The 17,215-nt window shown below is 20.6% G+C and overlaps 2 protein-coding genes across 2 annotated transcripts; both read right to left on the reverse strand. All coding sequences in view use genetic code 6, as the record gives it.

Annotated features, from left to right (window-relative positions):
- Nucleotides 1-1,681: 1,681 nt before the first annotated feature.
- Nucleotides 1,682-12,948, reverse strand: TTHERM_001090198 (transmembrane protein, putative; the record flags this gene model as incomplete). Its single annotated transcript, XM_012799427.1, has 15 exons — nt 1,682-2,359; nt 2,422-3,476; nt 3,885-7,713; nt 7,817-8,053; nt 8,117-8,443; nt 8,512-8,619; nt 8,684-9,088; nt 9,160-9,402; nt 9,459-9,625; nt 9,677-9,731; nt 9,781-10,785; nt 10,846-11,397; nt 11,453-11,556; nt 12,376-12,580; nt 12,631-12,948. 15 exons carry the CDS (start codon nt 12,946-12,948, stop codon nt 1,682-1,684), a joined length of 9,288 nt encoding a protein of 3,095 aa, XP_012654881.1.
- A 1,877-nt stretch (nt 12,949-14,825) lies between these two features.
- TTHERM_001090199 (hypothetical protein) lies at nt 14,826-15,136 on the reverse strand (the record flags this gene model as incomplete). Its single annotated transcript, XM_012799428.1, has 2 exons — nt 14,826-15,054; nt 15,108-15,136. The coding sequence occupies 2 exons, from the start codon at nt 15,134-15,136 to the stop codon at nt 14,826-14,828; spliced, it is 258 nt and encodes an 85-aa protein (XP_012654882.1).
- Between the last annotated feature and the right edge of the window lie 2,079 nt (nt 15,137-17,215).

A 17,215-nucleotide genomic window follows, 5' to 3' on the forward strand; every position in this document is an offset into this window, starting at 1 on the left:
TAATTCGCATTTAAAAATATTGAAAAGGAGTAGACATTTTAAAATATCATACTAACTTAACTCCAATAAATATTTCAAATAATCATTCTAACTCTTGTTTTTTAAATGGACTTTAAGTTTAATATAATTCTTTAGACAATTCTTTTTTACATTTATAAATTTGTATATCGGTTCTATCTGGCCAAAAAATGAATTAATAATTAAAATTCAACAATATATAAGCAATTTAATTATCTTCAAAACAAATAATCTAAAGGTTTATTTTTTGTTATTATTCAAAACATTTCATTAAATAAATAAATCAATTTTGATACAATGAGAAAAATTAGCAGCTTTTGTAATTATAATATTAAGATTATTATTTTACTGATTGCTAATTTAAAAAATAACAATGCTATAATTAATATGTTAAAGAATTAGTTTTTAAAAATATTTGAAAAGTAAAACACATTATATCATATCAACTTAACTCCAATAAATATTTTAAATAATCATTTTAACTCTCCTTTTTAAAATGGACTTAAAGTTTAAACCAAATTCTTTAGAAAATTCTTTTTTACATTTAAAAATTTGTAGTTGAGCTATATCTGCCCATAAAAAATTAATTAATCTAAGATTTTTAAAAGCAAAATAATTTTCTTCAAAGCGAATAATCTAAAGGATACTTTTTGTTTTTATTCAATTTATTTCATTATTTTTTAGTATTATTTTATTAAATAATAAAAGTAATAATATTTACTTCATAAAAGCTTTTTGATATCAATTTATTTAAAAACAATAAAAAATGACAATAAAAATGATAATCAAATAGTATAATTTGATTATCTTCTGTTTTTAAACTTTTTTTTAATTGAAGCAACTAAAGTATATTTTCTTAATTTGTTTTTTTATTCTTGAAGTATTATTATTTAAGTAGCAAATATAAACATAGTGATAATATACATTTTTTAATAAAGTAAAAATTAAAATAAAGATTTTATATCTGATTGAAGAAAATAAACCTAATTTTTTTAATCAAATAATTGTTCTTAAAATACTTTTTATTTTAATTCATATTACATGTATGTAATTTAATAATTTAAAAATAAAATATATAGTAAAAAATTAATTTTTCAACTCGTATATCCTTTTTTTTCTAAAATATTTAACTATAAAATATAAGGAGTAAGAAATTAATCTGGATTTTCATTTTGATAGTTATTATTCGGGATACGCAATAAAAATATTTAAAATTAATAGAATATCATTTTTTTTGAATTATTAATTTCATTTAAGCACAGATAAAAAACATTTATAATCTTCAAATAATTTGTTTAACACAAAAATTATATTTTTCGCAGATACCAAAACTAAAAATAATAAAATTATTTAATTATTAATGAACACCCAATATTGAGGAAAAAGTTTTTTTTTAGTGTTAAACAATGAGAAACCACAGTAAATTTAAAAAATAAATAAAATTGATTTATTTTAAATAATTCTGATAAAAAGAAGTAGAAATAAATAAATATGATTTTAATTATTTCAAATTAAATTTTGTAAATTCAAAAATAAAATCTTAGAAAAACTTGTTAATAAAAATAAAAACAGGTTAAGTAAACAATTTTTTTTAATAAAGTTATTATTGTTATTAACATATCTGTTAATTTTAAATTTATTAATATTAGAAATAATTTTCTATTCAATGTTGGTCTTTCTCTTTATTACTATTTTCTAGCGCTTATTTATAAAAATTATATTTTAGCTGTTTGTTCATTGATGAATTTCTAATTTTGAATTAACTATCTTTCTATTGCAGCTTGTATTACTAAGACCATTTTTAGTTCTTAAAATTTACTTCTTTTGCAATCACCTCTCTTAAATTCCTTTAGACTATTTTCCATAAAGAGTTTATTCTTAACAAATTTATCTATTTTTAATAAGCAATCTTGTAAATAGAATTAGGAATTAATTTGGATAAAAAAACTTAGAATCTTTAAAGCATATTTAGGTCATGTATACTGTAAGGAACAGGTCTTTATACTATTATTAAGAGCAAGATCCCTATGAAACTTATATTGAAGGTTATTAAAATGCTTTACAATAGCAGTTTAAATTAGGTATTATCTGTAATTAATATCATTTAAATTAGGAATATACTCATTATTACTAATTTGCAAGATAATTAATCAATATTATTTAACTACTATCTTTAATAAGGACTTACTTTGATCTAAATTATAAGGTAAATATACATAAAAAATTATAAAAACATAGCTTTTAGTTATGGTGAAGTTCTAATTAAATTTAGAAATATAACTAGAGATGCTCTTATTTGATTTCTAGCTAAATCCCAATAATAAGACTTTTCTTTATATTCCTATTGATTGATTAATAAATTTTATTAAAAAAAGTTTAATTTTACTAAAAAAAACTATTTACTTAGTACAAAAGACCATATTTATACAAATAAAGCAAGCTTTGTAATTTTTATCTTTTACTGTGCAAATAAATAGAAAATGATGTTGGGATTATAATGAACCATATTGAAAGTAATGGTACTATTAAATATAGTAAGATTTAATTGTGTTTTTCTGTATAACACATATACTGCATTTCAGAAATAATATATAGATTGCCTGCTATTTCTCTACAAGATGAAGACTATATCAATACTTTAATTATTGAAGAACTAAAGAATAAGTATACTAGTGTGAAAGAAGAAATCTAAAATGAACGGTCATCTATCTTAAAGATGTTTGTAAGGCTTTTTACTAGTTGGATCAGTAAATATATAACAATTATTTAGAAATTGATAAATAATACTCTTAATGCATACAATGGAATTTAGAAATCATAATTACTAAATATACAATCTAAATTATAAACTGTATGCTATACAGGATCTCCACCTCCAATCTCAACAACAGAGAGAAACTATTAAGTCTAAATACCTAAGTTATTTATTAATGCTATAAATTATAAATAGTTGATAAGAATTTTGATGTAAGAAGAAACACTGCTAATATTTTGATTTTATAGTATAATTAATTTAAGTTTTCTTAAATAAAACCAGCTCATATTTTTTTATATTAATGTCAGCTATCTTTAAATTTAAAATATTAAATAAGCGCAAAATATAATCAAAAATAGAAATAGAAATAGGATAGAGTTTATTGTATTTTGCTTAATGCATTCTTAGCACTAAATTCCACCATTACTTCTTCCAAATTTTGAGCCCCAAACAACTCCTTAAGAATCACAAGTTTCACAAATAGCTCCTACATGTCCCAGAGAGCATCCAAACTTATTTGAAGGATCTTCAGGGATACAATTTTCTGGATTAATACATTCATATATTTAGTCAGAGTTTTAGTCCTAACTCCAGTATCCATTTTATAACTGAATGATATTTGAATGGCAATTTTTAGAACCAATAGGACATTTGAGACACTATAAATTTTCAAATTAATTTGGATCTTGTAGGCAATAATTTCCTTTTTAATAAAAATTGGTCATTTTAGTTATTTAAAATACAATAGTGAATATATATTTGATAGAAATTGAGATTTTTTTTTACAAAAAAGTTAAAATGAAAAAAAATTATTTTATCAAAAGAAAAATAATAAGAAAAAAAGAATTTTTAATGATAAATTAATAGTATGATTAAAATATTTTTTATTATTTAATTTTTAAAATATTTTTTAATATGTGAATAAGAATAAATATGGAGGAGTAGTAAGGGTACTTATTCAAGTTTATTATTATTTTAAAATACAATTTATTTCTTTCATTTTAGCTTCTCGGGCTCTACCTGAAACCCTAATAACAACCCCCACCCTCCCTTCCACCCCAGATTATTATTAAAAAATAAAAATTGAAAATTTTATTAAATAATGATTTACCTTATTAGCAAGTATAACATATTTAATATTTCTACAAAGCTTGTAAAATTTCTCCTTACTAACACTTCCTGAAGTTAACATCAATAGAAATACTTAGCTCTTCATAGTCAAATTTAAAAGTTGTGGTATTTAAAATAAAAATCGGGCTAACTGTTTTAATTAAAATAGATGAGTTAGCATTAGGCTAATAAGAATAGGACACATTAAATAGGAAACCAAATTAATCAAAATTATAATTCTATCTGAGATTACCATCAAGCCCAACTTCTTTACTCTACACTTCAAGTAAATAGTTACCAAATTCAATCAGAATCTCTTAATTTATCTACTTTGTATTTTTAAAAAAACTTATTTCTCTCATTTCTTCATCAATTAATCTCATTAATATTGGTGAAGATGTGCTACCACTTTATAAATTTTCTAATTAAAAACTTTAAATCTTTTAGTCATCTTTCATTTAATTTTTAACATCCAAATAAATAGGATAAGAACCTATATTTTTTCCAAATAATTATGCAGAATTTTTGATAAAAGAATTTAAATTTAAGGTAAGTAACCTTCGGCTCACATTTTTTTTTTATAAAACATAAGGTTATATGCCTTAATATCTAAAAGCACCTCCTATTAGAGCAGAATTTTATTAGAAAGTATTTTATATCATGCTTTTAATATCGCAATTGTTCAACAACAATGCTCCACCTGAACCTTATGGACAAGAATTTTTAAAGAAAGTATTGCCCTCAAACTAAGAAAATATGCTACTGAAGCAGTAAATAGCTCCCCCATTACCTGTCTTTGATTCGTTTTACTAAAAAGTGTTATCTAAAATGATTATTTCTTCTATTAAGTTTAAATATATAGCTCCTCCATCAAGGTTAGATATATTTGAGATAAAAGTGTTATTTTTCATTATCAAACTAGAAATTTATGATAAATAAAAAACGCTTGCTATGCTGTTTGTTTCTATATTTTTTGAATCAACATTTTGGATAACTGCTTAAGGACTTTAGGATATATAAATAAAGCTATTTTACTTAAGATCAACGCTTTAAATTTAAGTTGTATCTAAAAGAAAGTTTTAGCTAACTTAAATTTAAATAAAGCCAGAATCTGAATTAATGCTAGAAATAGATGAAAAAATAGAATTTGATATTGTTAATTATTCAGCATTAAGTATCATTAATTGATTTGTTTTTGAAAAAGTGTGCTAATAGTTGTAGTAGGTTGATATTTAATTTTAAATAATAATTCCGTTTTTATTTTTTAAGTCATGTAAGTTAATAAATCCTATCATATCTGAATTTAATATCTGGATATTTGAGAAATTAGAATTAAGTATTCCCTCGCATTCTAAAATAAAAAGTTATTAACTACTAATCGAGCTATTATAATTGTTTTCTAATGTAAAGTTCGCAAAATAAAAATCATTAAATAGCAAAGTTTGATTTACATTAGAGAATTTTAATAAAGAAATGGATGAGAGAGATGTAAAGTTAAGAGTATTAAATTTAATTTTTTGAAAATCTACCTATGGGGTTGCTTCAAAGTAGAAAATAATTCCTTTTAAATCTAGGTTTTAATTGATTATTATTTAATTTTAAGATGATACCATGTTGCTAATACTAATTGAAGTAACATTAGTTATTGTGAATATTTAAATGTTTTAAAATGTATTCTTTAAAAGATTAGTATTATTTATTGTAAGTAAGTTAACATATGAGATATTTATCATAGAGCTTTGTTTAAAGTTTGAATTTAAACTGTTAAGTTTGATGTTGAAATTATTTATGTTTAGTTTGTTTATATTAACAAATTTAAGTAGATTTATTATATTATTAAATTAACAATTGATAAAAGTCATGTTCTGTATTACAATTATATCAATATTTTAGAAAAGCATAATCTATTTGTTTACCTGTTGAATTTATTCACCATTAATCACTAAATTTTATATAAAAAGATGATTAATACCTTCAAATGTTAGTTGGTTATTACCAAAATCTTATAATTCTATGTCATTTAAAAATAATCTTTCTAATTTTTTAAAGGTTTGATTTCCAAACAAGAACTGAGTATTATTTAAGTTTTTAAATGAAATTGTTAAGTTTTATAGTTACAGCTCCACAATATTTTAATCTGTGCTACTTTGAGTTTTTAGATAAATACTATTATTATTTATAGCTTAAATATTTAGTGAGTATTAGTTAGTAACAGATCCAGAACTAACAAAAGGATACTTTAGATCAATTTATTCGTCATTATCTATGTACATACTATAGACAATGTTCTAAATTAAGAGTTATTTAAGTGACAATAAATTCAAATAATCACTCTATTGATTTTTGGTTATTAAATCATTTTAGTCTGTTCGTATTTATAACTAGGCAGAACAAATACTATTTAAAATTGAGCCAACATTTAACTAAGCAGTGTATTTGATAGCATTTTATATAGTTATAATCATCATATCAACTATTAAATACTAAGAATTCTGGGACTGTATTTAAGATAATAAAACCTTATAATTGTTTACTTATAAGAAATCAATTAACTTAGGTTAAGTGAAAGGGTTAGCATTAAAAAAACTAATTGAATTGTCAAAATATAAAACGAATATATTATTAAATCCAGTGTACTCAATATCTATTAATGATTAAGTGCTGTTAAAATTTCTAATTATTTAGAATAATTTGAGGTCTTATCTTAAATATATACTTACAGAGTTAAATGAAAGCATAAATATGAAAGCACCCTCAATTTTTAATTTTATACCTGAAGATGGTAAATTCTACTTAAAAACTTGCATGTTTAGGCCATATACTTTTAATCCTATAATTCTATCTACGTAGTAAATCCTTTAATAAATAGGATCAAATTAGATTTAAGAATGTTGGTTTTAGAAATCTAATTGAGATATTTCTAAAATATTTCCTGTCAAAATATCAATTATTTGTATACATTTATTCGTTAATATTATGATATTCTAAGTATTGTCTATCCTAACAATTTTTTTAACAATATCATTTTATTCTATATTAAATTAAAATTAGTCAAGTTTTATTTAAGAAGAAAGAGACTAGGAGTTTTAAAACGTTATTTTATTCCATTAGCTTGTGTTTTTGGTTGAGCAGTATATTAAAAATGAATCATCAATCATAAAAAATTGGCCTATTCCTGTTGAGATATAGATAAGGATCAAGAGCTATGGGGTAGTTTGATTTTTCTAAAGAGAGTATAAAGATTGTTTTTGCGTTAGAAAAAGAACTTGAAAATCAGAATCACTGATAAAAGTTATTATTTAAGAATCAAGCAATTAAGAAAATATTGGATTTATCCTATCTGAAGTTACATTATAGATTGAGAGTTAATTAAATGTTATTACATAAATTTAGGAATTATTTTTATTGTAATAATTGAAGTAAAAGTATGAAGGATTTAGTTAATTAAAGTATTTAACATCTTTTACTTCACCATTAACTATATTTTTAAGAGTAGATTGACTATTGTCAAACAAAATATATTGGCTTTCATTAATCTTTAATATATTTGGAATTGAATTTTATGGCAACAATGAATTTTAATTAAACTCAAGGATAGAGTAATCAAAAACTTTTAAATTCAAATAGTCTGTAACAAATATTTAATTTTTATTGAAGCTGATATAAATATCAAAGATTGTAAGCTAAAATTGGTACTTGCAAATAAAAATGTTAGTATCATAATCAAATATATAAAATATGTTATTTGAGCTTGCAAAGAGTTTTCTCTTGTTATTATCCCAAATCAATATTTTTTAGTATGCATTTGGGTCGTTTTATTACTTATCTAACTATTTTAATATTTCATAAACAAAAAAATTAAAAAAAAAAGTTTAAGTAAAAAATGAAATATATTTTAATAAAATTAAAAAAAATAATGTTAAATTATATTACTTAAAATATTTTAACAACTTAATTGGTATCATAAGAAATAATTTCAATTTAGTTTTAGTTATCAATGAATATAATCAAATCAAGATTTTCATCAACAACTACTTGACTTTGATAATTAAATTAGTACTACAATTAGATTTTTTAAAGACTCTCCTGAGTATTTATGTTATAGATTACTATATAATTACTGTAAGAAGAAAATAGCATCACTTATACTTGATCAGAGAAAAAATAAAACTTTTATTTAAAAAATAATATATAATTTGCAGATGTAACTGAAATTTATTTATTTTATCATACCTAATACAGATTCTCAAAAGTTTAAGTAGTAAATGACGGGAAAGATGTATCCAACAATAAAAATGTATCTAAATTAAGTATCTTAAAACTTTAACTTTAATTCTCTCCAATAATAATAATGCTACCAGAATCATTATACTATATAGAATAAGGTAAAAAGTCTACTGAATATTTTAAAAACTTATAAATTTATTCTTTTAAAGAGTAAACTCTTAAATTATATTAACTATAAAAGATTATCAACTATTTTTTTCTTTAAATAATAGTTCCATGAAAATAATCATCGTTTAATGCATAATTATTAGTTATGCAATTTTTAGAAATAGCCTAAAATATAAATTAAGAAAATATGTTTTATTAATAATTGTTATTCTTAAATTTATTCATTTATTTACGTTTAAGTCGATTATGCAATCTTAGTAGTTTTCTATAAAAGCTATGTAACCTAATTCTATATCAATAGCAAGATTCATAAATACTGATTAAGACACATAATGAAATAGCTTTTAAATTATTATTTTATGCCAATTAAATATAGAAAAAAATTATATTTTAAATAAATTTTACAATTTCAAAGTTAGATGAGCTAATAAAAGCAATATGATATCCAACAACGATTACCATATATTTTTAATTGGGAAAATAAAATCCTTTTTTATCATACAATAGATAGTATCTGTAATTATCAAAAACTAGATCTTGTGGTTGAATTAAATCGATATTAATATATGCTATAATCTTTTGGTATTTAATCACATTTATTCTATTTGGATAAACATTTAGCTGTATATCTAACTCATAAAAATTAACAACATGTAAGAAAAATGATGTATTTAAATAATCATCACTTTAATATTCATAGCAAAATATTGATTTTACATCAACCATTTACTCTACCTAATTTTTATTAAAACTTAAAGGAATTTAAATATCATCAAATTGAGATGGCTACAAGATAGCATTTTATGCAACCTATTAATTAAACATTTTTTATTTGAAAAAAATAAATTTTAAATAATAATTAATGAATTAACTTAACTTACCTTCTATAATTAAAGATTTGGATTATCTAAACTAATTGTGAGATAGACCTTTGTATTTATAAATATAATTTAATTTTATTTATGTAAAAAGGCCTATATGTTTTGTCCATAATATTAGTTTTGGTAAAGTATGAGTGTGTTTGTATCTCCATCATAGTATGATAAAGTGTAAGTATTGCTGCAAATAAATACTTTATTGTCATATCTAATGTATTATGGAATGTATGCACCACTAGTTATTACCTAATTTAAAAATATATAATGATTTAAAACTACTTATATATTGAAATTATACTTACTTATAGGATTTTATTATCTACAGTTGAGACAATTTAAACAGTATTATAAGGACTTAAGCTAAATATCTAATAGCTTAAATTTGGAGATATATAATAAGATATAATGCTTGTATATTTACTAAATACAAATCTCTTATAATTGTTGAGAAGGTTCATACTTATAATCCCTGTAAAAAAATCAGAATAATAAATAGTATCTTAGTTTAAATTAAAAAAACCTAACTAATTTGCACAAACATTATAAAATGTTTGAGATATGTAAACAGGATTTTACTTTTTTAAAAAAATGGTTAACTAATTAATTAGATTAAAATAAATTTACATTTTTGTAAACATTGTAGATGACTATTTAAGTGAGGTAAACTTACAAAGCTAAGAAACAAATAACATCACCAGTTTTCTGTGAAACTTAAACATCGTATACTATTTATCTGACTGAGAATTTGTAGTTGTATTGTTTATTTATTTAGCTATAATTAAAAATATGAAGTTGTCTTAATTCTGTTTAAAGGGCAGGGATTTGTATACTACTAATATAAACTATCAAGGTTTTTGTACTTTGGATGTAGAATGGTTAATTAAAATAACTTATTTAACTAGGTGTAATGTCTACATTACTAAACTAGTTTTCTAAAAGTATTTCAAAAGTATATAAATTCAATTCTCTTACAGTTAAAACTCCATTTCTTATTCCAGTAACTATTATTTTTTCCTCTTCTTTTACAATTAAACAGCTGTATAGACGTAAAGTTGTAATGGCTATTTAATCTGGATAATAAAAATCATCCCAAATATAGAATTATTTAGCAATCTATCTTGACTCTAAATCATATTAATTAGCAATTCCATTAGCTTTTAACTCTAAAATTTAATTATTTGTAGCAGTATTCAAAAAATTAACTATTCGGTAAGTTAATAATATCTAAGTATAGAAACTGGCATGCTATTCAGATGAGAAATAAGTTTAAATAGAATTTACAGACATTAATTGGCTTTAAGTGAGCTCTTAAATTTACACATCTAATTTTATTCTAATTAACAAAAAAACTTTATTATTATTTTGTATGACATATTAGGTAGTTTGTGAGCAAACAAAAGGTTAAGATAATTATAAGGTATAAGAAAGAGTAAAATTATTTGAGGTAAAGTTGAAAATATAAAGTTGATCTTGTTTTTGAGAGACGAAGAAATTATTTGATCTCCAAAAGCAATCAGAATTAAAGAAAGCAGGTGGCAATGTGTTAGTGATTTCAGTGACCTACATATTTGAACTAATTTAGAATACTTAAGTTGCTACTATATTTTGACTATCAATTAGAATCAAATTCTATATTTTTATATTTTGAAAAAAATGATGTTATTTAATATTCTAAAAAAATTATTTTACTTAATTAGATCTCAATATTTAAAAGATGACATTTTATGAAGTAATTTATTTGACAAGTAAAGGAGCCTAACCAAATATTATTTAATAAAAATCTATTTTATTATTTTAGTAGAATGCCCACATATTTTAGGTATTTAAATTTTTCATATAAAGAGTGGTCTTTGATGAATACTACAAAAGTATTTTCTTATTAAATGTTTAATCATAGTAAAAAATTGTATTTGTGGAATTAATAGCAAGAATGTATTAATCATTTTTTTTCTGATAATTTTAAACACTAAGTATTTAATTTAGACTATTTGATGAATTATCAACAACAAAAAATTGTTAAGATTGGAAGTCGTATTAGACTATTTATCTTGTTTAAGTCATAAAAGTAATTTTCATTCCATCTAAATATTTCATATTTGCCATTTATTAATTAAATGTAATATTTTATGATAAAAGTATGCCAGATGAGATATAAAAAGCTAAAACTTAAGTATTAGTATTTATACAAGATAATATTTTGTTTTATGTTAATTATTCTACTAGCAGTACACAATCTGAGATCTGTTATTATTTATTGAAATTAAAAATTGAAATAAATATAAATAAAATAATTTACTTATGTTAACTGAGGAAATGTATAATAAGCTTGAAGTTCTAGCTAAGGAATTGACTTGACAATAACTTTGCCATATTGATCAATCTAAAGCATAGTGCTATTATCTATTTTTTAAATGTCAATAATAAATTTTAACTTTGTGATAAAAAAATTAAAATATTTTTTAAATAAAAAGATAAAAAATCTATTATAAAATATTCATAATTTAAATTATTTAATTTTATAATATTTCAATTTTCTTTTAATTATTTTTGATCAAAGCAATAAAAATAAGATCAATATTAAAAAAATTATAATATCTACTTTTTTCGAAACCTATTGAATTTATTTATAATCTCTCAAAGTATAATTTTTATGTATATCTATCTTAATTGAAATCATAATTCTCCGCGAAATAAATTTGATAATTTCCATTTGCAGTAAAATATATTTTGTTATTATTAGTGTATGTAGTCTTAAAAATGGCAGTAATCTAGGTACTACACATATATATTTAAATATAATTTAAAATATATCAAAAATGATTTATAAATAGTATTTTATATAATCATTTATTTAAAAGTGATTTTGATAAATAAAAATAAATTTAATAATAGAGTTAAATTATTTTATATGAATTCGATATTTAGTTTAAGAATATCGAATGTTTTAATTTAGTAAAAAGAAAGTATAATGCAAGGCGTTTAATCTTTTAATTTAAAATTTATTTTGTTTTAATCAATTGGTTTTAAAAGAAAATATAGAGTTGTTTTGTTGATCTTTCACTAAAAAATTTTTATTATTCATTTATGAAAAAGAATTTATTAACATTTTCAATTTCATTTATGTTATATATCATTAGCATTTATATTCATTTAAGTTAATTATTGAAGGGTAAAAAAAATCAAATAAAGCAAAGAAAAATATAAATTATTAATGTTTACCTTCACTGATAGATGTGCTAAAGTACTATTATAGACCAACTGCTTAAGATGCAGGAATATAAGATAATTAAGGGCAAATCTATAACTAAATGCATGTATTTGAAGAAGGATCTAAAGAATAGCTATTAGATTAAATGCTACATTCATATACGCACTCTCCATCAAGGAAGTATTATCCATCTTAACAATTCGAAATGCATCCTTACTAGAGTAAAAAAATGTAATAATTTTAAGAAAACAAAATGATTAAGTTACTTAATCTTCTGGATTCACAGAGTATCCAGATTAGCATTAATAGCATTGAGTAGATGAGCAGCTTAAGCAAAATTAAGAAGCGCAGGAAACGCATTCCATTTTTTAGTTTTCATATGTTCCACTAGGGCAAGATTAGACGCAACTATAGCTATTCTGATCAAAATAAAATGGGTATTTACATCCAAGGCACTCAAAATTTTTATCACTAGAGCAATCTTAGCATGCTTGGTTACATTAAATATCACCATCTTTTTAGCCTAAAGAAAGGAAAATCCTATTTAGTATTAAATGGATAATTATCAAACCTTTTAAATTCATCAACTTTTAAATATTTTTTTATCTATCTGTAAGTAATTTTAAGTTTGTTAGAAATATTGTTTATAAAAATATGTTTCCTCTATAAAGAAATCAATTTTAAATGCAATGAGAAAAATCAACAACCTTTCAAATTACAATGTTAAGATTATTATTTTACAGATTACTTTTTAAAAAAATCTAGATGGTCTCTTTGTAAAAGAATAAGTTTTTAAAGTAATTTTTAAAGGAATAAACTTTAATATATAATAACAACTCAACTCCAATAAATATTTCAAATAATTATTTAAACTTTCCTTTCTCAAATGGATTTTAAGTTTACACTAAATTCTAAAGAATATTCAGTTTTACATTTAAAAAGTTGTAGTCCAGCTCTATCTACCAAAAAAATCAATTAATTATTTAAATTTCAGCAGTTAATTTATTTAAAAGACTTTTGAAAGCAATTTAATTATCTTCAAAAAAAATAATCAATATGATTCTTATTGTTTTTATTTAAAACATCTCATTATTTTTTACTACTATTTGATTAAATAATACAATTAATAAATAATATTACTTCATAAAAGCTTTGATAAATTTATTTCAAAACAATAAAGTATGATAAAATAATCTAATAATATAATTTGATTCTCTTCTATTTTTAAATTTTTTTTTTTGAAAATAGAAGCAACTAAAGTATTTTTTCTTTATTTTTTTATTTTTATTCTCGAAGAATTATTTTTTGAATAACAAATATAAACTTAGCTTTTATAAATATTTTTTAATAAAATAAAATATTAAATAAAAGTTTAGTATATGATAGAATAGAAGAAAATAAACATATATTTTTCTATCATATATTTAATCTTGAATAAAAATTTGTTTAATTCTGGTTACATGAATGTAATTTAAGAATTGTTTTCAAAAATACAATAAGGAGTAAAAAATAAATATTTTCAATAAAATACTTTAAACTAGAAACATAAGGAGGAATGCATTAATTAATTAATTTGGATAGTTATTATCCTGGATAAGTAATAAATATATTTAAAATTAATAGAATATCACATAATATAATTACAAATATAAAACAATTACTCTATATTATCTTCAAATAATTTGCTTCAACACAAAATTTTATTTTATTTAGATGCTAAATACATCTCTAAAAATAATCAAAGTAATTAAATCTATTAAATCTAAAAAATTATGATATTCTTTACATAGAAAAGCAAATAGATTAATGTTAAACCTTCTTAATTTATTAATTTTTAAAAATAGTAATCAAATTATTGCAGTTTCTCACTAATTAACACCCTACTACCTCTTATTTGTTTTTAGTTACTTTTTTAAAAAAAAACAAAAAATCAAATTTTTTTTTCAAATTTAAACCACGTTAATTAATTTGAAAAATTATGGAAATAAAAAATACTTAATCAGTGCGTGTTACTATAAAATAAAGGTCTGTATAATTTAAAATAAATAAAAAATTATTTTTTAATTTATTTTGTTTTAATCAACTTGTCTTTAAAGAAAGTATATATATGTTTTGTTGATCTTTTACTAAAATTTTTTCGTCTTTCATTTTTGAAAAAGAAATTATTAACATTTTCTATTTATTTTATGATATTTGTTTATATTCATTTAAGTTAAAAATTGAACGACAAAAAAAATCAAATAAAACTACGAAAAACATAAATTATATTGCTTACCTTCACTTATAGATGTAAAGAACTATATTTGACCAACTGGTTTAAATGTAGGAATATAAGATAACTAAGGGCAAATCTATAAATAATGGCATGTAATAGAAGACGGATCTAAGGAATAGCTATTAAATTAAATGGTGCATTCATATACGCACTCTCTATCAAGCAAATATTATACATCTCTACAATTCAAAATGCATCCTTACGGCTTACTGGAGTAAAAAAGATGTAATGGATTTTAAGAAAATTAAATGATTAAGTTACTTAATCTTCTGGAATCACAGAGTATCCCAGGTTAGCATTAATAACATTCAGTAGGTGAGCAGATTAAGCAAAATTTAGAAGAGCAGGAAACGCAATCCATTTTTTAGTTTTCATATGTTCCGCTAAGGCAAGATTAAACGCAATTATAGCTATCCTGATCAAAATAAAATGGGTATTTACATCCAAGATACTCAAAATTTTTAATACTAGAACAAGCTTAGCATATTTGGTTACATTATTAAATATATTTTTGTGTATCTGTTAGTAATTTTAAGTTTGTTAATTTATAAAAATATGTTTCCTCTTTAAAAAATCAATTTTAAGTGCAATGAGAAAATCAACAACCTTTCAAATTACAATATTAAGATTATTATTTTACTGATTACTTTTTTAAAAATTTAGATGTTATAATCTATATGTAAAAGTATAATTTTTTAAAGTGATTTTTAAAGGAATAAAATTTAATATTTAATAACAACTTAACTCCAATAAATATTTCAAAAAATTATTTCAAATTTCCTTTCTCAAATGGATTTTAAGTTTACACTAAATTGTTTAGAAAATTCTTTTAAAAATTAAAAAAATTACAATTCAGCACTATCTGCCAAAAAAATTCATTAATAATTGAAATTCAACAATTAATTTATTTAAAAGACTTTAAAAGCAATTTAATTATCTTCAAAACAAATAATCTAATGTATTCTTATTTTTTTTAATCAAAAGATCTCATTATTTTTTACTATTATTTCATTAAATAATAAATCTAATAAAATTTATTTACTTCATAAAAGCTTTTTGATGTCAATTTATTGAAAAACGATAAAGAATGATAATATAAAAAATAATCGAATAATATAAGTATTTTTTCTTTATTGTATTTTTATTGTTATTCTCAAAGTATTATTTTTTGAGTAACAAATATAAACTTAGCTTTTATAAATATTTTTTAATAAAATAAAATATTAAATAAATGTTTCGTATCTGATGAAAGAAAAAATGAAGCTAATTTTTTTTATCAAATATTTAATCTTAAATAATAATTTTTTTAATTCATGTTACATGAAAGTAAATTAAGAATTACTTTCAAAAATAAAATATGGAGTAAAAAATTTATTTTTTCAATAAAATACTTTAAACTATAAACATAAGGAGGAAGGCATTAATCGATTAATTTGGATAGTTATTATTAGGTAAAAGCAATAAATATATTAAACATTAATAGAATATCACATATTTTGAATTAATAAATACATCTCTAAAATAATGAAAGTAATTCAATTCTTTCTATTCGATCTAAAATATTATGATATTCTTTTTTAAAAAATAATTATTATAAATTTTGTAATCTACTTTAGATTAAATCTTTATTTATTAAATAAATTAATATAGCCAAACGCTTAATTAAAATCTAGTGGTATTGATATTAATGAGTTTAAAATTAAATAAAAATATATTTGAAAATGTTAGTCTAAGCCATTTTTTTTTAATTCATTTTTATTTATGATAAATTTTGGTTTAACAACATCCTAAAAAACTGATATTCAAATATAATTTGCTCATTTTTAAATCATCAAAATTAATAATATTTTTAAATAAAGAATCAGGCATTTATAAAAAAAGTAGAAATTTTAGATAATTACAAAAAATTATATAAAATACGATATTATGTTATCAGCAAAGTCCTCCTTCCAATATCTATTATTTTATTTCTCATTATTTTTCCTTTCGTTCGAAATAATTTGTTAAAATTTTTTATACTTACAAATAAAATTAAATAAAATGAAAAAGTAAATAAAATAAAAATATTATCAATAAATGAAAATAAAAAAATGTATAATATATAATGATTAAGAATTAAGGATAACTATAATTTATTGGTTCATATCAAAATATCGAATAAGCTATCTAATAATATAATATAAGATAATAAGATATTAATGGAAATAAACAAATTTGAAAATACTTACTTATGTTTAATAGTTATTTAAATTTAATAATTATTTTCCAAAACTGAAAATTAAATAATAGGATTTAATATATTTTTACATATTTTCTTATCAATTCTATTTGCCTAAATTTGGTAAAAAGAATTTATCACATATTAATACTCTTCTTTATTAATTTATAATTATTTTCTAATGCTGAAAATTCAGAAATAGACTTTAATTTATGTTACATATTTTTTTATCATTTTATAATTATTTTCTAAATTTCAGCAAATAGATAGACTTTAATTTATTTTTATATAGTTTTTTATATATTAACCAACCTATAATTATTCTATAGAACAATATTTTAAATTGCCGAAAATTCGG

This window comes from Tetrahymena thermophila (genome assembly GCF_000189635.1).
Source record: "Tetrahymena thermophila SB210 genomic scaffold scf_8254470, whole genome shotgun sequence".
NCBI classification, from domain to species: domain Eukaryota; phylum Ciliophora; class Oligohymenophorea; order Hymenostomatida; family Tetrahymenidae; genus Tetrahymena; species Tetrahymena thermophila.